Genomic DNA, 24,281 nt, shown 5'->3' with positions numbered 1-24,281 from the left:
TTTATGTGTGCTACAACAGCAGCAAGAATACTTGTAGCAAAGTATTGGAAGACACAAGATTTACCCACCCGGGAAGAATGGCAGATGAAGTTGATGGACTACATGGAACTGGCGGAAATGACTGGCAGAATCCGAGACCAGGGAGAAGAGTCAGTGGAAGAAGATTGGAAAAAATTTAAAGACTGTTTACAGAAACACTGTAAAATTAATGAATGTTAGAAGGATTCTGGAATGAAGTTATATGGCTTTAGCAGAAATGTTATAAAGAATTAAGTAAAAATAGACTGTTAATGGGCCAAAGGGGAAAAAATAAGGTTAGATTGTGTTAAGATAAATTATAGGACAAAAACTGAGAAAGATGGAAAGGATTTGCTGAAATAGCTAACTGAACTAGAATACAAAAAAGGGAGGTGTGAGGAGGTTGTCGAAACAAGTAAATGAAAGACAAGATATGAAAATATTGGATGTGTTTTTAATTGTTTTTGTTTTGTTAAGATAAGCAGTGTTTTTTGTTTTTTATGTATTGTATTGTTTTGCTTTGTTTAACTCTTTTTCTTCTTTTTGTAATTATTAAATTATTGATAAATATTATTTAAAAAAATAATGAATCTGAACGTCTCCAGCACCCTTCTACTTCTGAGAAAAGTTCCACACATCAGTAAAGTTGAGCCTGAAAATAGTCACCACTTCTTTATTAAGAAAGCTATACATAGACATTTTAAAAATAAAAAGCTTTCTAGATGTCCCCACTTAGGTATTTCAGATATTTTGACCTGCCTTAAGCCACAACTGACTAGAGCTCAGAGGGAAACAGGGAATTCAAAGGCAAATGTGACTTCCAGCTCTATCCTGCTGAACCTTGTAAGGAGGCGCACAGGAGCCTCAGTACTTTGGTGATATGGCTTATCTCAAAGTGGGTTGTACCTGTTCAGTGGCCAGGCATAGGAAGCCAGCAGAAGGGCAGGCAAGTATATTCTTGTTCAAAAAATATAACTTACATCTGATTGCAAGCACAAGAGGATTAACATTAGGAAGGGGGGAAAACCTCAAAATTTTTCAACTTCAACACAAAAATCCTAAACTGGCATATCTGCATGCCAATATCTAGCATGACCTCACTGTGCCTAATGTGAAGGTAGCATCTTATGCTACATATGTGACATTGGTGGTGAGAGGAGGCAGTGGGCTGCCCCTTGGTGGCATACCATGAAGGTACGTTTTTCACTGCACCTGTTCCCCTGAGCTCACCCAGCAGGAGGACTCGCGGTTCAGCAGACCGGCGCTCTGAGCACTGAGCATCTGCACCAAGAGGTCCGTGGCGAGCGTGTGGGAGGGTTCCTCAAACCCGATTGTCAGGAGCTGCTGGTAATCCCCCATGGGCTGGCGGCACAAGACCCTGTGGGAAGAAAAGGCAAAGGGGGTGGTGGCATTCCTGGCATCCGTGCTATTTTTAACGTCATTTGAAATTAGTTTGAACTCATCACTGCTTTTATTGTTTTGGGCTCCTATATACCACAGTTGTGATTCAGTGGTACATAAATGGTTGATATAAAAACCTAAAGATCCAGTTCAGCCCCCTGATTTTAATGAGCAGTCACTACAGCATGGCTACATAGGGTTGCCACTTTTGTTCTGACAAAATACAGGGTTGTGGGAGGGGGCGATATTATTATTATTTCCGTCTGGTGCTGAAGTGACTTCAAAGCAATCCATTACAATCTATTGCAGCCTAACAGGATGGCCTCTCTGGAATTTGTTACACACAAAAAGACAAATTTGTAAATCTGTCTGTTTTTGGCTACCCAGAGCTTAAATACATGACCTTTCAAACACCCTTTAAAGCACATGCACTTGGAGAGGATCCCTAACTTGAGAGAGAGAGAGACGACTTGAAATACAGGACAAAACTGTATCTATATAGGACATAAGCATTTTACATTGAAATACGGGACAACCGTGTATTATATAGGACAGGTGGCAATCCTACCGGCTGCAGAAATACACAGGAAGGCATGTATAAAGCCACAGGGGAAGCCAATGTGGTCTCCTTCAGATACTTCGGACTACAACTCCCATCATCCCTGACCATTGGCTATGCTGGCTGGGCTGAAGGGACTTGTAGTCCAAAATATCTGAAGGGCACCTGGAATACCTTCACCCTGCATGTCACCTTGCACTTTAGCACACACAGCTATGACTAAGCTACATTCCACATTTGCCACTGTCAGAATGTGCCCCTTACGAGTACATCTTTTCCCAGAAGCAAGAGGAAATTCAGTGTTCGAAGGTGGTTTGTGGTGTTGTTTTTATTTTCATGCTTGTTTCTTTGCATTCATTCTTACAGAAAGCACAAACCAGCATTCAGGCATCAGTCTTCAGTCATAATATTGAATCAAGTGCCAGGCATCAGCTGCACTTGTATTTACCATAGTAGAAAATGTGTGGGAAGTTTCAGCCCACTCATCAGATAAGAGAGAGGCCGCTTGGCATGCACACATTTCAAGCTATATCCCACAATGCAGAAATGCCTTAAAATTACAACTGTGTTGGAATCTGGAACTGTTGTGACCCCTGGTTTAAAGTTCTTCCTGAATAACTTCCTGTTACATGTCTGGGAGTGTGCCAAAGATAGTGCAGACAGGAGCAAGTGTATTTTTCATAGTGTATGTGTCTGCTTCACTTTCAAAGCTTAAAATAGGGAAATGATGTTAGATGCTACAGCTGGGCATCTTTTCCAACAGTGTTTAAAAGAATCAAAGAATGAAGCCCATGATTTCTGAAAGAAAGGCACGTCCTGAAGTTAACTCGTGTTGCTTTAATAGATTAAATAGATTTTAATAGATTAATAGATTAAATAGATTAAATAGCTATTAGCTTTAATAGATTAAAGTGGTGTGCAGAAAGAATAGTCCGGCAAGACTGCTGGTTGAAGGTAAGTGTAGGTTTTAAATGTGGCCAAGATAGCATGGGATAGTGTTAATCTATTGGCTCCGATTCATACTTGAAGAAGCAGGAAGGAAGTAAAGCCTGAAAGGAAGCAATCTGCTTTACCAACAAGTACTAAAAAGAGAAGAACAGGTTGGCTTTCTGTCTGTTGCCCCCACCGGGTTCAGGTAGGTTATTGAAAGCTTTGGTGCACCCCCTGTCTTACTTGTTAGGAGATCTTGAGTATGCAATATTGCTTTGTAAACATAAAGCGCATTGGGAGACCACACAAGACTCAAGTCAGCCCACCGCTGTTCTAGACAGAACTTCCCTGCTGCATGCTTACCAGGAGAGCACATCGGAGCTGTGGTCACTGTCAGGATCCAAAGGCACCCAGCGCCCAATGGACCAGAGCTTCTGCATCTTCGCTGTCGTCTCATCTCCTGTATCCCTGAAGCACAGGAAGTAGCTACAACAGAAGGACAAGGTTGCAGTTAGGCAGTGAAGAATGGGGATGGCCAGTCAAGCAAGCCTCAGGAAAAGTGGCACTGGAATAAAACCACACCAAGACCTGCATCAAGTAGCCTTGAAGTGGTGGAGCAGAGGAATAAGGTGGGGAGAGAGGGGGGGTCAGTGCCAGATATGGCTCTCCATTCAGGTCCCCTCCACCTACACCCCATATCTCCAGGGTGTCCTGCAACTCACTATTCTGTCCGGGGTGTTTGATTCCGGCAAGCAGAACCTTCCAAGATATCGAGGTTCCAGCGCATCTTCTTATAGAGGTTGCGGGGAATATGGGCAGCGGTGTAGGGTGCTGGGATGCAATATCGGAAGATGGAAACTTGTCGCAACTCATTCAGCCAGAACTTTCCACAGAAGAAGCATGAGACACTGGTGGTGATTGACAGACAGACAGATAAGAGCAGCTGTGCATGAGATTGGATGTAGAGCATATAACTTACAAAACACATGCAAAAAGCTAATGATTACATTTTCCAGTTGAACCAGTTTTCCAGATGATTTGCAAATATAAAGCTAGATTGCTATAACTGAATGTTGGGTTTGAAATATATTTGCTGGAAAGTGAAACCCAAAGCTAAACAATTGGGGAGAAATGTGGGAGGACAATGTAAAAAAGTAATAATATTAAATATATTTTGAAAGAGACTTCATTTTTTAAATCTGCTACTTTCTATCTTGGGGGGGGGGGGAATCTAACTGGAAGACCTTATTGGTACAAAGACTCTCCTCCTGCCTTTGGACTGAATCTTGTGTGCTTCGTGGTATGCAGAGAGCTGATTTATTTCAATGCTGTGCATTCTATTATTTAAAAATTAATATTATTGTTTGGCATTTATAGACTGCAGGCTGGATCCAACGTAGACCTAAGTGAAAGCCACTTAGCAGTGTAGTTGTTCCACTGGAGAAATGTTTACGGCAGTAGAGTATTGCTGTGTAACTGAATGCATAAGCAGGTTACTGGCGACTTCGTTGCACAATAGATTGCACAATCTGTTGTGCAATGACTTTCCGCTAACGCAACTGCATTGGATTCCCCTGGTGCATAATATGAAAACTTACCCATTCCCTAATGCAAGAACCTTTGTGCTAGCAGACAGGGAACACCAAATACAGCCATGTCCAATTAAGCCTGTGCCTCTGGGCAGCTCACAAGATGAAATCAACAACAACCATCAAGCAGCACTAGCTCAAAAATTAACAAAAGCAGCATGGAACTAATAAAACAGCACTAAAAGCCAGCAAGGGGAGAAACAAAACGGTTGTAAGAGCTAAACTCTAGTGACTAGCAGGCACCAATTCCAGAGCAACCTGTTCCTGCTAGCACTCTGGGGCCACTTGTGCCACACTTGGGCACATGCAAGTCTTGGAGACTGTCTCCTACCTGAATGGGTCAGTGTCTTCTAAAGAGACAAAGCTGAAAGAAGCATACATCAGCACCAGTTGCTCAAGCTGGCAGGCCAACTGCTGGGAGATCTCCAGGAGCTGTGGGGAAAGTGCAGAATTACAAATTCAGGATGCACAATCTTAGCTGATTGGGAGTTTGGGCACAACACATCCACTTCCTCAAAAGTTTAGACTTTTTGAAGTAAGGAAAGTGACAGGCAAAATGCTCTGGAGCATGTGGGATTTGACACAACATCATCTAACCTCCTTGCAAGCAAACTGGGATGGGTGCTCAATAAACAGGTTGTCTGGAAGTGCCCCAAAGGCTTGAAAGGGCAAGTTCTTGAGCAGTGGGAAGTGAGAGATGAGACCTCTGTCCTTCTGGTTGCATACCCGGACATGCCCCTAAGGGTGAAATGTTTTGTGCCAGCCAAGCTCTTCATACCTGGATTTGTTTATTTAATTATTATAAAGGTATACAGTGGTACCTCGGGTTACATACACTTCAAGTTACATACGCTTCAGGTTACAGACTCCGATAACCCAGAAATAGTACCTTGGGTTAAGAACTTTGCTTCAGGATGAGAACAGAAATTGTGCTCCGGCAGCGCGGCGGCAGTGGGAGGCCCCATTAGCTAAAGTGGTGCTTCAGGTTAAGAACAGTTTCAGGTTAAGAACGGACCTCCGGAACGAATTAAGTACTTAACCCGAGGTACCACTGTATATCTACCTTTCTAATGCGTATATATTATTCAAGGCAGTGTATAGTAATTATAATCACAGCAGAAAAATACAATAATAATTATGAATGTAAAAATAAAATACAGTAACAGAGACAGGCATGGCTGATCAAAGTCTTCAGTAAAAGGCACTTCGACCTTCAGCCTGCCCAAACGAAAACAGAAGGCTGCCAGAGAGGAGGAGGAGGTCTTCTAGATTTCATGAGGCAAGCTGTTCCACAGGTGCAGCTATTGAGAAAGCCCTATCCCTTGTCCCAAGAGCCATCCTTACACAATGGATGGGTATCTGCCAGAAGCACAGAGGGTGGGAAACACAACTAAGTCCAGCAGAATTTCACCCTTGGTCAGCTATGAGTTTGTAAAGGAAAGTGGGTGAGAGCTCATCCCTTTAGTCTGCCTCAGATCTTTGACCAACCCAGTTGCTGACCTTTAATAATAATTAAAGATAAAAATAAAAATTACTGTTTTTACCCTGCCCATTTGACTGGGTTGCCCCAAACACTCTGGGCAGCTTTCAACAGGGTATACAAAAACACAGCAAAACAACAAACAAACAAACAAACAAACAGAATATCACACATTAAAAGCCCTTATATTGAAGTGTATTCCTCCAGATTGTATTGGGGGTCTGAGCCATCCCTGCTCTTTGTGGATGTAGGAATCAAATTTCACATGCTAAGGTCATATTACCTTTTCCCATTTAACATATATTGTGTTTAGCAAAGAACCTGCTAGATTCCTTCCTTTCTAAAAGCCCAGCATAGAAATCAGAGTTATAGTTATACCAAAACTATGGGTGGCATTCTGTTAACAAGTCCAATCAGCCCAAGGATTTATGTTGCACAGCTGGGTTTCCTTCCCCCTCTCCTCCCCCTGCATGCAGCCTGTGCCCTCTCCAAATCTGCTCTGCAGGGTTGGTGAAACACCGAGAAGAGAGAGAATGTCCCATGGCACAAGGAGAAATCTTTCTTCAAGGAACTACTTAGTGCTACATTGAATTCCATCCCAACACTCTTCCGATTTCACTGATTGCCCACTTCACCCTGAAATAACTTGTTTCCATAGATTTCTTCTTCCCAAACTACACACACTTGTACTGTAATGGAAAAACAATCTATTTGCACAGTTGCTTCAATGAGTAATATGAGATTTATTATTATTTTAAGCAGAAAAGAAAAGACTCTACGACTGTGAAGAAGAAAGGGAAGGGCATTGGCCAAGGATGGGCTGGGTGCGGACTAGAAAATTCAGGTGCAGTTTTGGAATGCCATACAATAAAGTTTGATTGTGAAGGGGAGGAGGGAGCCCTGATTCAAAAGAGACTTTTAGTGTTAATTTCAGTTCTTTTTCCAGAGCCAAAGATTGTAGCCTTTTGATTCCAAGCACTTCTTCCATAGAGCCTCCTCCCCCCACTTTTTTTTTGGCCTTTTCAGATCAGTTCTGCAAAGGTGCAAACAGAATGTCATGTAAGCTTTTTGAACCAGTTTAGATGAAGCGATTGTGCCTCCCAACTCTATGGGGATTTCCCTCCTTGGCCCAGACTCACGCGCCTCCTCACTGGTTCCTGTGGGGGTCTTAAATAAGGAGTGCAGCTTCTTGCTGTGGATTCCAGGTAGTGGAAGTAAGGCTGGCACATCTGCAGGAACGTGGGCATGGCTTTGGCAAATTGCTCCTTCTGCATTCTGTCTCTGCTGGAAATAGGAGGCCCACAATATGGTCATCACACTGGGAGGAAATGCAGGGACTCTCTTTGCTCTCCACTCCAAGCCCCTCTTCTTGCTGGGCACATGCTAGACCCACACTGCATATTCTGCTACTGGGGAAGTGCATCATGGCATCAGGGAGGCTGACTTGAGGATTCTGGCACCGTCCAGCTGCAAAACTAGACCAGACAGCCCCTTGGCTTGCTATCTCTCTGGCAATAATGTAGTATGGAAACTTTCCTCCCAAGCAGCCCATCAACTATAGAGTAGCCCAATAAGCCCTGTGCATTTTCCTGGTCACTCCAGTTACAGTGGTACCTTGGGTTACAGACGCTTCAGGTTACATACGCTTCAGGTTACAGACTCCGCTAACCCAGAAATAGTACCTCGGGTTAAGAACTTTGCTTCAGGATGAGAACAGAAATTGTGCAGTGGCGGTGCAGCGGGAGGCCCCATTAGCTAAAGTGGTACCTCAGGTTAAGAACAGTTTCAGGTTAAGAACGGACCTCCAGAACGAATTAAGTACTTAACCCGAGGTACCACTGTATTTTCCCTGATCAATTTGGCCTAATTGAGGGGGGGGGTCCCAAGAAGAGGGCAAGCCCCTGGAGGAGGAAAACTGGGTGTGTACGTTACACACACACATATACACCACTGTGGGAGATTAAGAGTTCTCCATTACATTTGCCACTTAGCAAGAATCCAAAGGGTACACTGGTACTCACTCTAAATCAAGTCCCACTAAAGCGGAGATTCAGCAACCAGAAAATTTGAGGGGATCTCAAATTTTGGGTTTTGTAGTTAATGGAGCTACCTTAGACATCACTAGGACTAGCCCAGCCAGCCAGTCAGTCAGCCTCCCTCCTTCAAGTCCCTGCTCCTCCCTAATCTGCAGTGGCTTCATAATTACAGTCGCCTCAAAGTGTCTCCCCACCAAACATGTGGCCTGCCCAGATTGCCCAAAGACTGCCCACCTCCTCCCCAGCTTTGACTCAGCCCCCTGCCACCTGTACAGCAGGTACGTCTGGAAGTCCTCTGCTTTCTTCAGCAAATACTTGAGCTTTTCCGTAATGGGAGCCAGGAGTTTCTCCAAAGTTACATTCATTTCTCCAGGCGACTCTGGCTGGGGTGGGGCGCTGCTCAGCCAGTGGGTCTCTGCTGTGGGTGTGGAGATCAGGCAGAGCCCAGGGCTGTGAGGACTGAGGCTCAGGGTGCCTTCAGGGCTGGAAGAGGGAACATCCAGTGAGCCATCAGAGAGACAACTGTACCCTTGCTTGCTGGCCATCTTCAGTGACCAGCTTCAGGGAAACTGCCAAGAGAAAGGAAGAAAGTTAAGCAACAGGACAGCTTACCCATTCCCAAAAGGGCTTTAGGTTACTAGACCAGTCCTTTGCCCAAGCCCCCTGTTAGAGCCAGTGAGGTGTAGGGGATAGAGTCCTGTGTTCAAACCCTGCTCTCATCATGAAGGTCACTGGGTGACATGTGGCTATTTGTCTTATCTCAGTATGTAGAACCTGTGCATAGTATTCTGAACATCCAGTAGTGTTACAAATGGGTTAGACGTTTGACATTTTTATTACGTGTTTCTTACAAAAGATATACGGGCAGACCTGCAACATGGCTTTAAATTGGGATCCTTTATATTTTATTTGTTAGAGATTTCTTAACCTCCCCTTACAATAAGGTCCAAGGACGGCTTACAACAATAAAGCACACTATTATTAAAACAAATAAAACAGTTAAGAGCATAAAACAATAAACGTGCAAAAACAAATAAAAACAGTTCCATATATTTTTAAAAAACCAACAATTAAAAACAGTTCAGTTTATAAAAAATTGAAAGGAGCTCCAGTACAGATACAGACTGAGATAAAGATCAGACAAATTCAGGAAGGACCAGGCTGCCCATGGCTCTGAGCTTTGGTGGTTCCAGCACCAAAGGCAGAACACTTCCAAATACTAGTTCCTGGGGAACCAGGCTGCTCAGGTGATGCTTGTGAGCTTTCCATAGGCATTTAGTGGACCACTGTGGGAAAGAGGGTGCAGATAGATAGGCCTTCAGTATGATCTAGCAGGGCTCCCCTTATGCTCTTAAAATTGCTTTACAAATGGTGACTGCAACAAAATGTTTCAGTGTATCCCCCCCCCTTCACCCGGAGTCCTTGTCTAGTCAGAATAAAACAAGGAGCTTTGTAGGTCTCTGATGGGGGTGACCCTCAGGAGTGGAAGTATACCCATTTCTGTTCCCACAGCCCAACTTCTAACACTTTACCTGTGTGACCCTAGAAGCCTGAAAGACTCACACCTGGGCATTTTTTAGCTGAGGTTGTAAGATTGGGGCTTGGTCATGAGAGGGTTAATAGACTGCTACAGGAACTGTTGGGAACTTTCTGATTGCTGGTGGACAAGTGGTGGAGTCCTTCATTTGTTAGGGAAATTACAGGTAAATGGCACACAATGAGGAGGTGCTAGCCAGGGAGATAGGCAAGAGTCATTTTGGCCAAAGGCATCCTTTTCTGTCTCCTCTAATCTAATCTGTGTCTGGGAAAGAGAACAAAGGAGGTGGGCTGAGGTTAGACTGGGGTCAGGGGAGACACACAGGGAGAAGGCTGAGCTGAGGTTTTTGGGCTGCTTAAGCATCTCTGGGGATCTGACATGGGTACCTTGGCATTTGCTTTGTTGGCATCTTTGTGCGGTCTGCCTTTACCTATCAGTTTGTAAATAAACTCAGGTATTAGTCTCCACAGCAGAACCCACCTTTAAATGACAGTTCTGGAACTTGGGAGGAAAGCTCTAGAATGAAAGTGCTCAACTGAAACTAATTAAAAAGTTGAATTTTATTCATTTGGGTCTGAATTGAGACAATGGTTTCCTGTCCCGGTGCAAGTGCTCATTTACTCAGATGATTCTGTCGTCACAGCTGCTATGATAGGCCATTTTGCAAGCATTTACATTATGCCTGAATTGTCACAGAGTGTACTTGTTACATTCTATTCTGCTGCCATTTAATGCCTGCCTTTACACATACACCCCTTTGAATTAGGAATGGTGAGCCAGGCCAAAATGGTGAGTGGGACAAAAGTTGATAGGGTATAGGGCCTCACACAGAGACTGCCATTTCTCCCTGCTGGCAGGCAGCAAAATAAAGCAATCAGAGCAGCAAACAGGTAGGAACTGCTTCCTATCATTGTATTTTTGGTTTCTATGGAAGCCGCCCAGAGTGGCTGGGGAAACCCAGCCAGATGGGCGGGGTACAAATAAATTATTATTATTATTATTATTATTATTATTATTATTATTATCATCATCATCATCATCATCATCATCATCATCATCATCATACTAGTAAATGGTTAACCGGCTAAATTTCTGCCTTTCATACAGCTGTTAAAGGAACAATAATTAATAGATAAGGTTGTCAATGGCTGCCATCTATGATGGCTGTGCTCTGCCTTCATAATCCACCTCAGTACTTGATTACTGCAGTGTGGAGCTACCCTGGGACCTGGGTCCAGAAGCTGCAGCTCTGGCTAGACTGTTGGTGGGGACAGATTACTACCACCAGCACATAATTCCAGTGCTGAAAAGCTTGTACTGGCTGCCTATACATTAATGGGCCAAGTATTAACTGACAAGGCCCCTAACAACTTGGGTTCAGGATATCCTTACTTAGGGGCAGACATAGGTAATCTTTGGTAACATGGCACCCTGTGAGGGGCCAAAATTGGACCCCTCCAAATGGATCTTCTCAATTTTGTGCCCCCTTGGCTTGGGGGAAACTACCTATATTGTCCTAAATCAAGCACTGCCTTATTTCTTATATTCTGGAGATATCACTGTGATCTTTCTGGGGGGGGTCTCCGTTAGTAGTCCCCCATGGTTCAGAGGAACGGTTCGTCTCCACCAGGAGCCATGCGAGGGTCCAATTCTGTGGAACTCACTCCTGACTGAAAATCAAACAATTTCCTTCCTTGTTGAACTTGCTTTCTGCTTCAGCAGGCATTTTAAGTTGTTTGTGCTATCTATGGTTTTCAGACTGATAGATTGTTTTAGTGCTTGTGGTGGGGGAAAGCAGGCTAGAAATATTGGAAATAAACAAAATATGCAAATCCCCCAATTTAATGCCTACCCCCCCTCTACAATACTCACTACAAGGTGTCAGAAGCCTGAAGAGGCCAATGCCCTCCCTCCCTTTGAGATGGGTGTTTTTTAAACTGACTTCCTAACATTCTATGTTCAACTGCTCTCAACCATAGAGTTAAATCAATAAGCCTGCATAGGCTTCTGGTTTCTTTGCAGCCTCCTGCCCTCCTACCTGCCCGCTCCATCTCTGTAGGATTATGGAGCAGTAGATATCTTTGTGTCAGTTGGGAACCTGTTGAAGAAAATGGAGACATACCTGCCGCAGATACTGAGAGTAGTCCACACACTGCTAAGGTTATAACTGTGATGGCCCCACACTTGGCCAACTTGGACTTTTCTAGAAAGTTATGACTATCAGGGTTCACCTGGAGGAGGCCCATCCCAGCTAATAGCCTTTTTGCCACCTCTGGTGGCAACATGTTCCACCCAGGCAGGGCTTCCTCCTCCTCATTTCAGAATCCAGAACAGGTGACACAATCATAGTGATGAGAAAGGCTAGACGTATGGCTGCATGTGGACCACTCTTCAAGAATGCAAGTGCGCAGCTAAGAAACCCGTTTTCTCCTTTGAGTGTCAACATATTGTCCCTGCCGTGGCTGAACAGCACATATTATTGTATGGAAGGCGGCTGGGTAATCCTGAATCAGTCACACCTTTACATGCTCTGCATCCTACTGTTCCTGCACTAAAACAGAATAGCTTCACCCAGCACCACCTAATAACTGAATTATAAAAAGGAAGTTCTCTCTGAACAATATGACAAATACCTTCATGGTCTGTTTGTATTCACTGCAGCTTCCCAAAGGTTCACAGCCGGGACTTGAGAGTTATCAGCTTCACCATAACTATAAAGCACTAATGGCCTAAGTAAACATTGCATAAAAATGTATGCAATAAAACTGTGGTGCATGGAGTTTTTAAAAGCAAGAAGTTGCTTTAGGGGGAGGCAGCTTAGAGCACCGGGGGAAGGAAGTGCTGAATTTCGTTTCCCCACCCAGTCTTTCTCTGCTGCAATCAGCCACTGCTGCCCCAATCAGCTGCAGCTCCTCCTAGAATCCAGGTGTGCTTGCAAGGATAAATACATGTTTGGAACTCCATGATGGGAGCCCCTGATTTGGAATGAAGAAGTGGCAACATTTCCTCCACCTGCTGAAAATCCTCTCTGAAGTTGCTTTTCTCTTTAAAAATCAAAACAGAGAGGCTTTGTTACTCCCACGTCTTGGTGTGTGGCACCAAGATTGGCTCTAAGTAAAGAGAGATTGATTCCTCTGGCCGCAGATTGAAATTTACAGCAAAGGGCCAACTCTATTGTCTCAATGATGTATCAACTTCCTGTTTAGGTATCAGGTCTAATTAAAACAGCAGCAACTATCCTGGGATACATTTAGATCCAGCAGGAAGGCAGAAGTGGGAAAAGGCAGACATGGAGCGAAACCCATGACCAGGGCCATGCACCCCAGCAGGCATTGTTCATGTGCTTATGCTCTGCACATGTGATGCTTGCTGGTTGGCACCCTTGTAGTGTTTGCATAGGTAACATGCAGCCATCAGACAGCGTGGTGAGGGAGCTGCATTGAGAAACTGGAGGCTGGAGCTGTGTGTGCCCTGTACCCAGTGTGGTGTAGTGGTTAAGAGCGACAGACCTGTAATCTGGGGAACCGGGTTTGCGTCTCCGCTCCTCCACATGTAGCTGCTGGGTGACCTTGGGCTAGTCACAGTTCTCTGAAGTCTCTCAGCCCCACTCACCTCACAGAGTGTTTGTTGTGGGGGAGGAAGGGAAAGGAGAATGTTAGCTGCTTTGAGACTCCTTTGGGTAGTGATAAAGTGGGATATCAAATCCAAACTCTTCTACTCTTCTTCTACCTGCCTCAGCTAAACTGCTACCTCCAGGAGTGATGGAGAATTCTGCTTTTATCAGGTGTTGGCAGTTTAGTTCACTTGGCTTCTGGACATGGGGGGTGGACACATTTTCCTTTACTTTCAAAAGCAAAATGCTTTGGAGAAGTAGTGAGGATGTCACAGGATTCAGATTGGAAAAAAGGGGGGCGTGTGCGAATTGCTAATTGATGTTTGCTTATTTACCCAACTGGAAGTAAATCCAGCGAATAAGATTTGCATTCACTGTTGTTATGGTTTTCAGCCTGCAGATATGATTCCTTCCCCGTTTTCATTCCATTTCCTTTGCCCTGAAGTGAATGGTGTGGAGTAACATAACTGAATATATAAAATTCTGCCACAGTGGGCAAGGAGCCAAACCACATAGTTTTTGTCAGAAGACGAACTACAACAAAACCAGAACCAGCACTGCATACAGCCTTCACAGGTTGGAACTGAAATCAATGTCTTCTTACATCCCGAGAACAAATTTTGTTCCAGTACCTCACTGAATTCGCAAGGGGAAGTGTAGCAGGGAAAAGTTGCATAGGTTCCACCCTGCTTATATCTTGAGCAAAATAGGAGCCAAGCATTCATTTCCCAACTTCATCTTCCATAGAAGAGGAAGGCAGTGGAGGTTTAATTTGGGATCTAAGCCTCTGGTTATCTCCTTTCTTTTCTTGTATTATATACTAGCTGCTAAGGGCTGAGCTATCACAATGACAGCGTGCACACACTGTCCCTTTAAAGCACATCCAAAACACCTTAGTTAACGATAATTAAGAGTAATAAGAAATGCAGAATAAGTGATAAAGAAGGAAAATCATCAGAGGTGTTGATGGAAGTCTAAAATATTGTATAGGACAAGAAGTTATGTTATATGATTGTTGGAAATGATATGTTAAAAAACCCTAATAAAAATAAAAACAACAACAAAGAGTTACAATTCCTAGCAACCCTTAACAAACTAGTGTTCAGAATTCTTTGAGGGAAAGAAGTTGTTTTGGATGTGCTTTAAAGGGATAGCATTTACAGGTTTTAGGAGGGTGGGTCTAACTTACATCTCCCAGAATGCTTCCACGAACTTTTAAATTTGCATTTGAGCCCTTGCTATGCAATTTATGCAAGCATGTGATAATTTGTAATGCAAAGGAAAATGTGTGTGGATGGGAAGCAGTTATAATCTGAATAAGCATCCTGTGTATTTTTTCATTCACATTGCAAAGTGCAGCATAGTTCGATCCCAGGGATATTCAACTCGGAAATAAGCCTTGTTGTGTTCAATGGGATGTACTCCTGGGATATAGCTCTTCCCACCCCTGACCATTGGCTGAGTTGGCTGGAGCTGATGGGAGCTGGATTTCAGCAACACGAGGGGGTGACACATTTTCCATCCTTGTCTTTAACCTCCAGGTAATCAGTTTCCTTATGTGCTTTTAGTCTTTTCACAGTCCGCTTTGGGATGTGGTGAACCAACATTTTCCAGCAAACCTGTGAATACTAAAGTTTCTTTCAGGGAAAGATACAGACTTATGCCATGCTTTCTCCTTTTGGATGGCTGGGGTGAGGAGTGGGGGGGACATCATGCTGCCCAATTGCACAGAATGAGCAGCTGTCCTTGCTACTGCTCTAATGCCAATTTCTATGGCTTCAATGCTAATACTATTCAGGATGACACATCTGAATGCAGAAGGAAGGTTGGTGTAGAACTAGTACTCCCTTACACTCACTTGACGATGGGGGCCAGATCCGGCCCAATAGCCTTCTAAATCCGGCCTGTGGATGGTCCGGGAATTAGCGTGTTTTTACATGAGTAGAATGTGTCCTTTTATTTAAAATGCATCTCTGGGTTATTTGTGGGGCATAGGAATTCATTCATTTCCCCCCCTCAAAATATAGCCCAGCCCCCCACAAAGTCTGAGGGACAGTGGACCAGCCCCCTGCTGAAGAAGTTTGCTGACCCCTGAGTTAGCACTTGAAAGCAAATTGTCCTATGGGATATGATGGGAGAAGCATAATGTGATGGGGAATATCTTTACAGGCACAAAAAACCCTCCCCAAGCAACTGTTCTCATGTGGAAATATATTGTGTACGACAGTGTTTGTATGTTTCCATACTTTTTAGCTGCTTGACCACTGTTTCTTTGTACTTCAAAATACTTGCAACTTTCTACTACATGTGCTGTTCTATATCTGTAAAGCCGTGAGACTGCCATTGCCTCTGTGGCAGCAGTACCTGCTACAGTTGATTACCAGTCAAGAGTCCTTTTTGAGGGTGGGGAGGACAAGGCATCATCCTGCTCCAGGATAAGGAGAAAAGGATCTGAAGGGTGGCACTGACCATGGGTGGTGGGGAGTTGTCTACCCCTTCATAACCATTCATTCCCCCTCCACGTGAGGAGGCACCCTGGGGTTATCTGAAGAACCCCCAGTGAATAACAGGTTTCATCGTTTTTCATTCTTCTTACCAAAGCTGCCAAGCTTTGGTCACGCCATGCGACGCTTGTTGAATTGCTCCAATCTGGACTCACATCTATACTCCCAACAAGTGCTTGCCTTTTCTCAGTAAGCAGCCACTGTAGTAGTTGTGCAATCTAGTTCTTCACTGCTTCAGCATTTTTTCCTCCCATCCAACTTTAGTAAGAGTGTTGCCAGGTGGTGTTTACTGTGGAACTAATGCTGCTCATGCATTCAAGGGTTGAGTTTTTCTTTCTTTCTTTGCAACATCCACATGTCGTTAATGGCATCAAAATGCCAGCCTGCATTTTTATCCCTCACTTAATCAAGGTTTAAAAATTCCGTAGAAAATCTGATGCTAAAAATAACCTGTTAACGGTGGCCTGTGTGTGATATATGAATGACTCACTTTGCAGAATTAAGTGCCTGTCTAGATGCGCCATCATCCCTTAAAGCAAGCAGAGGCAGATCTGACCTTTTCACCCTTGCTGATTCTGAAGAGGATAAAAGAAAAAGAAAAGAACAACCTCTTGCAATGGGCTCCATGTCAAAAGGTGGCTCCACCTACTTCACACTAACAATGGGCATAAAAAGTCAGTCATGTGGTCCCCAGAGCATAAATATAAAGGACAAGGTGGTCTAGCCACGCTACCGTCCCCTAAACCTTTTCACAGTATGGATACTGGTTATTTAAGCTTTCATCTTCCAGCCTATTGGAAGTGTCCTGCAGAGTTTTAAGTAGGCAGGAAGATGAAAGCTTCACACACATAACTTGGCTTCACTTCAGTGGTGGGAAAGCAAGTAGCAGGGCTGCTGAAAAACAGGACTGTGGTCCAACATCCTTAATAGTTGCACGGAGGAAGAAATGCTAACAGGGATGTAGCACACCTGCTGAAATTCCTTCTATGCAGCTCTTACAGGTGCAAAGTACTGCCCTCTCTTATAAGCCACCATATCAGTAGCGACTATGTCTTATTGACACAACCAGTTCAAGCCATTTATGACTCACTCCAAATGGTGGCCCAGCATGGATTAGCTGGGGCATTAAGCCATTGATAAATTCTGTGTTTTTCCTTTAGTAAGTCATATGCAAAAAGGAAAAGAGGACACAAAGAAACTTCTGAACACCCATTGCTGATAACTGCCAAAACATGATGTGTGCTGTGCAATAGACGTATCACAGCAGGAGGGCTTAATAATTTATAGACCTGCAACATGGACAAAGTCTTTAAAGATTAGGCATCAACCTCTTCATTGATTCAAATGAGTTTAATCTAACGGTGAATTTCCATCATCCTACAGCTCTAGCTGTATACAGAATACAGCACATTAGGAAGGAGACCAGAGTGAGCAGGTATGAAATTGGTCAGAAAACATTTTTCAAAGTGGCAACTTCAATATCACACAGATGTACAGCGGTGGACAGGGAAGGAGGTGCTTTAGCCGAGGCACATGGGAAGAAGGGGCTTTCTAACCGCCAGTGACAGGAAATGGCTACGTGTGCTATTTTGCTTGATTGCTTTAGCTAATTCCCTACACTTTACAGAGAAATGTTCTGTACCAGCAAGAGGTTGCAGATGAAGCTGTCCACCTTGGGAGGAATGATATACAGAGGAATGATGTCCACAGAGATGGCAATCCATGTTATCTTAGTGACACTTTGGAAAAATTAGCTTCAGCCATTAGAATAAGGTAGCATTGTCTAGAAGGGGGGAAAAGCAGACTTGTTTGATTTAGTTGTTAACTCCAATAGTAAAAGGACAGTTTACGTGAAAGGAAATACAGGCCAATAGCATAAAGCAATTGTACATTAGCCTATCACCATAAAGTCACCTGCTACAAGACTCTTAAGTCATCCCGGCTGCCCCTTTGCATTATAAACCAGGCACACAGATCAAGCACATTTGTAGGCAGAGACGGGAAGGTGAACACAATCAACTTCAGCAAGATTCCCTTTCATTCAACTCTACTCCCAACATCCTGATAGCCTGCTAGTGACTGTTCTGGTATCTGATTATGCTATTTGCGAGAATAATAGGGTGCCAAAGGTCCAGTGAGGAATCAAAGGCTGCTGGGAGCATATCTTGCATGGTAGGATGACTGAAGATGGAAACAATCATGGGATGCAATCTTTTAATTTCTCCTCTATAGTGGAGTAAGCCAAACAAAGTGGACACAGAGTTGAGCCCAGCAGGGGGCAAGAGGGTTTAAAACCAGAGGGAAGTTGACCCTGAGGAATCAGCATTGAAGAACTGCACCCATTCTTTCAACTTCCCCACCATCACCCCCCAAAATGTCCCCACTAATGAGCAACAGAACGTGGAACTTTCTGCCCCTGCTGCACTCTTGGTCTCCCTCCACAGTAAACTAAGCCAGGGCTATGTGGGTGGAGCCTGTGCTTAAAATCAAGATTCTGCACCAAGGTAAGCTGAATTCTGTGAGCTGTATAGATCATACAAAATACACAGATTTGTATGTATTTACTTGCTTTGAACAGGCAAAGAGAGCTATGCAGAAAACCGAAGCCTGGGTTACTAGAAATCTTTCGCTTCTCCTTTGGCTTCTGAGATTTCTGTAAGACATTACGGACATGCTTTCAAGAGCATAACTGTGACATTAAGAATTAGAAACTTGATTTTAGGAAAATGAAAGCTGAGGTTTTAATGTGCTGGAGTCTGTGTCCAGAATCAAATTTGAAGCTTGCTAACACAGCCCCAAAATCCAGACTGCCCCAATGTTTCACTGCTTTACTGCAGAACACACTATCTGTGCTTACTGCAACACTCCCCCCCCTTTCCAGCCTATAGTATTAAGACTTGGGAATCATGGTGCTCCATATCCAAATATTGCACACTATCTATAAGAGCCTCCTCCACCCACCACCCACCGCATTAGCTACCCCTCTTCTGCCAAAATTTCCCCACAAAGTCAGTGTTAGAGTTAAGAACGGAACCCAAGAGACCTTGGATCCAATTCATGGAAGGGCTGGAAACAGAACTGAGTCCTGCCTTTTGCCCGAAGAAGAGCTCTGCTCACTTGCAAGGCTTTTGGTCAGATGGCCTCCAATATGTTAAGGACTAAGTCTACACTTTAAAACTCAAGCTTTATATAAGCAGAGAAGTGAAAGATCCAGACAGCATTTTGTGGCCACAGTGCGATTCTGGTCAGGCAACAGAGGTAGTTACAGTAAGGTAGGAGACTCAGTAGGCAAGACGGAGTTTCAAGTCCACAGCATGATGGTGTCTCCTAGCACAAAATCCATACAGCTACTAAAGTTTGGACGTAGCCCTGTGAAAGATGTAAGAGGCAATGCAAGCAAAGAGGCACAGAGGAAGTTAACAGTGTATCTGGGAACAGAAGCTACTACTCTCTTTCCAGAGTACAGGCTGAAACGCAGAAGCCTTAAAAGCAAGCCCTCCCAAATCTAGGACAGAACAAAAAGCCCTGACTTTAAAGCAGGTTGCACTGCAATTCAAGACAAGTAGGCTCAAATTTGTCGATTGTGTTAAAAGGAAAGGAGATCAACCAGCATGAATCCAATATACATACAAGGGCCAAAAAAGAATGAAGAAGAAAACAAACTGCAAGCTGCTTCAAGAAGCCACATATGCTTCAGTTCAGGAGAGACTAAGGGGCAGAGCAATACCCTCCCCATACAAAACACTAGACAAAACCCTGGCCCTAGTTCTCCTGCGGCAGCAACTTTTACAAAACCCTTTGGTACCCCTTTAAGAGGCAAAGCTGGAATTCTCTCCCTCCAACCCCTGTGGGACGGGACCTTCAGTTCTTTCTTCAAATAGCCCCCAACTCCTGTGTTTTGGTCTCAAAACAGAATTGCATGAGCCTGGTAAAAGCTGAAGTTGAAATAGGGGAAGACTGCAAATAAGAGGAACATCCCCTGAAAGTAAGTAGGAGGCTGCAAGTATGTTCAGGAACCTGCCCTGTTCTGAAGGCATAAGGAGGCCCTGAGCCCTTGTGCTGATACACTAGAAGAGGAGATGTCCGCTATAACCTCCTGGCCAAAAAGACAGAAATGGATTTGCCTTTTTAAGAATGCATACTCAAAGAGTAACTGATCTGTGTTCAATGATCTCAATAACCCTTTGATACATGAAACCGATGAGAGTACTGTAGTAAAAAAGGTGGGTTTCCTCATTCTTTTCACATAGGTTTATAGGCAGAGTGAAACTTCTAAATCTGTCTTCCCCAACCTGACGGCTTCCATGTTTTCTCTGACAACAACGCCCAACAGGCCATGCCAACCTGTATTAGAGGAGACCAGTGTGAGTTGTGATCCAAAACACAGGGAGAGCACCAGGTTGGGGAAGGATTACTAATCAACATTAGAAACCCAAGTAGAGAACCAGGTAATAGTAGCTATGCTAAACTGATCACACATATAAAAGGGTATCATAGCGGTCGTGTGATATGAGCCACAGAGCATTTATCTCAGATGCAGCTCACGGCACCAGGCAAGAGTTTGCCAGTATTTTTAAAAATATGTAATATCTATCTATATATAATGAATCTCAGGAACATTAGGAGGAAACGAACAAATAGTATTCAGGACAGATTTCTCCAAACAGCCTTGCAGAAAGGAGCAACGTAACTCTGCAGCATTTATGCTCAGGATATTTCCATCAAGGACCGCTAATGGGGAGATGTTGCCTCCATCAAACTTATTGCTCTCATAAGAGAATTTGCTTGGGGCCCAGGCAGAGCCACACTCACACCAGCAAGGACTGTTCTCAAACTCTTCCCTATAGGTGCACATTGCCCCTTTCTCAACAAATCTCTAAACTGCCAAAGCTCAAGCCCAGGCAGAACCCCTTACTCACCCTTCTGTGAGCTAATTTCTCCCTAGCAGAGCAGGGCAAGGAGGATGTTGTCAGCACTCAAAAGGGGAGGGTTTTGGGGGTTTTTTAGAAAGCTACCCTCCAAAATAAAAAGCAAACCAGGAGCGGAATATGGGGATGGAGTTCCCAAACCATCACCTATTCCCTTAGCATGGCAGCTAGCAGATGTTGCTGCAAAAGCTGGGACATGCGATGGAAATAACATTAAGACATGATGGTGATTTCCAAGTGGTAGATTTGAATTAATAAATGTTGCTGGAATTCATTATTACCTGGGCTCAGTGAACTATTCTGTCTAGCTTGCAATACTTGGCTGTATTATGAATCAAGTGTTGTTTCCTCCTGAGAAGTTCCTCTCCAGCTTTGTATGTTAAACAGGACTCTTGAGTGTGCATGGCCAGCAGTCAGCAGAAGATGTGCCAGAAGTCAGCTGCTGTTTAGTAGGCACAGAAGTTATTTAATGTTAACTGCTACTTCATGATGAAACAAGCTCTCGTAGATTGCTGTAATCTACGTGACCAAGCCCACCCAACCAAGCAGCCTTTCATTTGGCAAGTGTCACCTCTACCTGGGTCAATCAATGATCCTGACTGTTTCTTGCAAGCACGTTAGAAGGCCCCCTCCCCTTGCTTATCTTGACCTAAAACCCTCCCTTGGCCTCAGGTGAATTTGTTCAGGGCATGTTTGTGTGCTTGAATTTCTGCCATGGCTGGCACTGGAGCAGGTGAAACCATTCTATGATTCCTAGCAAGGGCAATATAACAATGCACCTATGCGTTGCGCTGTCAGCACACATGTGCCAATGGAGAGAATCTGGGGGGCCAAAGCAGGCAAGCTTTCCTCCCAAAAGCTTACACATTCAGAGCCAGTTCCATTATAGAGCCAAGGGGAATTTGTCCACCACTGAAGTTTGAACCACCAAACCTTTACAGTACGTTTTTAGAGAAAAGATGCAAGACAGTGGTGCAAAACAGGACAAAGAAGGTTTCCCCTTCTGGGTTAGGAGTTCAAAACATTGGGTTTCAACAAAAACGCCAGAAGGGCAAGCCATATCTTTGGAAGATTTTTTTTTTAAGGAAGGGAAAAAATCTCAGGCATTTGTTAGGTCGGGGAAAGGCCTTTTGGCTTCTGTGGCTCCAACACCTATGGATTTCTATTCGTGGGAAAGCCTATTTGCTCATTTTTGCAGGCAGTTTGGGAATCAGTGGATAAGCACATGCTATCGCAGAGACTCCTCTGCCCAAGTCTCGGGGCCAACAGCGTCTGTTCTATTGGACTTGGCCGTCTTTCTTTCTATCTCTTTCTCTGCCCCTCCCCTAGAGCTAGCCAGTGTCCGAGTGTCTGCATGAATGATACTGTGTCCTGAAGGGTGCAGAAGTACTTCTGGGGCTTTCGCGGTCTAGGCTCAGAGCTGGCATATGTCGGTGAACATTAACTCTACACCCATGAAGTTGGCAGTGCTGCTGGGCTGTCCCAGCTCCACTCGCGGAGCTAACAGCAGGGCTAGCAAGCGTCTCGAGTCACTGGTGGAGCAGAGCCCTGCCCCATACAGGGCTGGCAGTGGTGGTGTTTTTTTTTCTTCTTTGGGGGTGGGAATCTCCTTGCCCCCCAACTCCTAGAGCTAGCAGGCATTGGAAACATAGTCAAAGTCCTTGAAGGCATCCTGCTCCTTTTGGGTGAGGGGCCGTGATTCACGGGGCGGCGTCAGCATAGCCGCTTCGGCTGTGAACTCCTCGTCAAAGTTGCTGATGTCTTCGCGGCCCTTGACTACTGGCACAAACGGTGGCTTGATCTTGCGGGCCAGCAGGGCTTCCCAGTCAATGCTCTGTGGAGATAAGAGAGGAGAGAGAGAAAACCATCAGGGACTTTTGATAAATATTCCATGTACGGCTGTGAGAGAAGCTGCATGGTACTGGAATGATACAGCGGACAATGCAGTAGGAGCAGCAATATAGACCAGCACACATTTAAAGCAGTACCATACTGCTTCGGTTATTCCCAAATAATCGTGGGAGCTATAGTTTGTTAAGGGTTCTGAGATTCTGAGAGCTGTTAGGTGACCCCTGTTCCCCTCACAGAGCTACCATTCCCAGAGTTCACTGGGAAGAGGGACTGATTTTTGGACTATTCTGGAAACTGTAGATCTTTTGAGGGGGTCTCCTAGCAACTCTCAGGACCCTTAAGAGACTCCACTTCCCTGAGGAGCCAGGACTGTTTAAAGAGGTACAAAACCCAGTCATCAACATATATAAATCTTTGTTACTAGCAAACCAATTTGATATACAGGGGTTGAGGGAGGAATGAATAAAGAACCAGAGATCTCAGTTTCAACCTCACAGTGAAAAACTGTTTTAAGTGCTATAACAAGGGTGTCTCTGGACCTTAAATTGAGGCTCATACAACAAAAAATATTATTTAGAACAAACTGGACCCCATTATGTTTGTTTAAAAAAGGGCTATCTAAGGTATCTAACTGCTGGAGATTCAATAGGGATAATGCTTCTCTAAAACATATTTTTTCAAGTGTCCTATATTGAAAGATTTTTGGCAGATCTATCAACAGAACTGTATGGAACAGCCTTATGTTTACAGAGCAAAATATCCTTTTGAATTATATGCCCAGCACATAGAACCTTACATAAGGACAATATGAGTGGACTCTCCGTGCCCTTACCATGGCAAAAAGACTGATACTAATGAACTGGAAAAATAAAAATGCGGCTCCCTTCTACGATTGGATTGAAGGCTTATACTGTAATAGGTTAAGATCCGGTGAAGTACAATAACAACTTTGTAAAGAAAAAAAAAGTGGTATGATACTGCTTTCAATGTACAGTGTGGATGAGGCCTGGGGCACTCTTTCCAAATGGTGCATGCTCCATGCTGCTCCATTGCACACCACTAGGGAATGCTGTTGTGCGCATAGAGAAAGGAGCAGCTTCTTCCTTGGTACAGGTTTGAGACAGGAAAACCGCTAGCTAACAATGCTGGGGTTTTTCTTTTACACAGCATGTGTTTTGAGTGTTTCACATAATAGGATAATGTATCCGTAATCCTTTACAGCTCTAACATGACGAGAGCCAGACTTGAGTCTTGGGGACAAAGACAAGGTCACCACAAATGCATGAGAAAGAGAGATAGCTCTGCAGCACCTTTTGCAGACGAACATATTTATCACAGCTTTTGAGGACCCGAGTGACCTTCATCAGATGCATGGGGACAAGACTCTGGGTCCATGAAAACTCCACAATAAATTTGCTTGAGCCTTTCAGAAAAGGACCCACAAGTCTTGCTCTTTTTCTGTTTTCTCTGTGACAGATTGACACGGTTGCTCCTCTGGAAGAAGTGGGGTAATCACAAAAGCACCATCCAGGCTGTAATATTAGGCTGCCGCATAGTCCCAATGAAGGCCGGGCCCACAGTGGGTGCATTTTAGATGCCAAGAAGCTGGGGCAGAGGCTCTCTCAGCATTACCCTGAAGGAAGAATCTGGGAGAAGCAGAAAGACAGACAGAAACTCACCCTGAAGAATGGCTGTTTCTTCACGTCCTCAGCATCTCGCTCACTAGAGCCCAAGCGACGTTCTGGGTTTCGCCGCAACAGCTGAGTGGAGAGAGAAAGAGAGAGATCATGCACCCCAGGCTTTGGAACCTGTGGAGGTAGCAAAGCTGCTGTTAA

The 24,281-nt window shown here is 44.3% G+C and overlaps 2 protein-coding genes and 1 long non-coding RNA gene across 14 annotated transcripts in view; 1 reads left to right on the top strand and 2 right to left on the bottom strand.

Annotated features, from left to right (window-relative positions):
- Window positions 1–664: 664 nt before the first annotated feature.
- On the bottom strand, window positions 665–12,988 carry LOC310700842 (UPF0575 protein C19orf67 homolog). 6 transcript variants are annotated; one of them, XR_014522866.1, is made up of 8 exons: window positions 11,423–11,657; window positions 8,281–8,582; window positions 7,117–7,261; window positions 4,829–4,929; window positions 3,631–3,816; window positions 3,272–3,394; window positions 890–1,396; window positions 665–835 (listed from the first exon to the last, which is right to left on the bottom strand). XR_014522866.1 is itself a non-coding variant. In XM_083490797.1 (7 exons), exons 2-7 carry the CDS (start codon window positions 8,556–8,558, stop codon window positions 1,222–1,224), a joined length of 1,005 nt encoding a protein of 334 aa, XP_083346923.1. In that variant the 5' UTR covers window positions 8,559–8,582; window positions 11,673–12,988; the 3' UTR covers window positions 665–1,221. The 6 variants fall into 6 exon arrangements, 5 of the variants coding, with proteins under 5 accessions (XP_083346923.1, XP_083346921.1, XP_083346922.1 ...); XM_083490797.1 differs by lacking the exon at window positions 11,423–11,657 and adding an exon at window positions 11,673–12,988 and having other exon boundaries at window positions 665–1,396; window positions 7,117–7,258; XM_083490795.1 differs by lacking the exon at window positions 11,423–11,657 and adding an exon at window positions 11,673–12,980 and having other exon boundaries at window positions 665–1,396.
- Window positions 10,301–23,883, top strand: LOC310700848. The gene is made up of 2 exons (XR_014522872.1): window positions 10,301–10,440; window positions 23,668–23,883. It is a non-coding gene; the product is annotated as an uncharacterized lncRNA (long non-coding RNA).
- PKN1 (protein kinase N1) overlaps window positions 17,003–24,281 on the bottom strand; it is a 68,569-nt gene continuing 61,290 nt past the window's right edge. For all 7 annotated transcript variants that reach the window (XM_083490780.1, XM_083490781.1, XM_083490782.1 and 4 more), the window contains exons 21-22: window positions 24,126–24,206; window positions 17,003–22,429 (exon numbers count right to left, since the gene is read on the bottom strand). In XM_083490780.1, coding sequence (XP_083346906.1) covers window positions 22,226–22,429; window positions 24,126–24,206 — 285 coding nt within the window. In that variant the 3' untranslated portion in view covers window positions 17,003–22,225. The remainder of the gene's footprint in view (window positions 22,430–24,125; window positions 24,207–24,281) is intronic.

The sequence above is a fragment of the Podarcis liolepis genome (genome assembly GCF_965112155.1).
Source record: "Podarcis liolepis genome assembly, chromosome: 2".
Lineage (NCBI taxonomy): Eukaryota > Metazoa > Chordata > Lepidosauria > Squamata > Lacertidae > Podarcis > Podarcis liolepis.
Note: the sequence above shows the minus strand (reverse complement) of the source record. Positions and strands in the feature narration are given on the sequence as shown.

Coding starts and splice junctions, on each gene's coding strand:
- LOC310700842 (XM_083490795.1), bottom strand. CDS start 8,558: ATGGCCAGCAAGCAAGGGTACAGTTGTCTCTCTGATGGCTCACTGGAT. Junction 7,262..8,280: donor CAGACGTACCTGCTGTACAG/GTGGCAGGGGGC, acceptor TCCTATTTCCAG/CAGAGACAGAATGCAGAAGG. Junction 1,397..3,271: donor AGCTCCGATGTGCTCTCCTG/GTAAGCATGCAG, acceptor TTCTTCCCACAG/GGTCTTGTGCCGCCAGCCCA.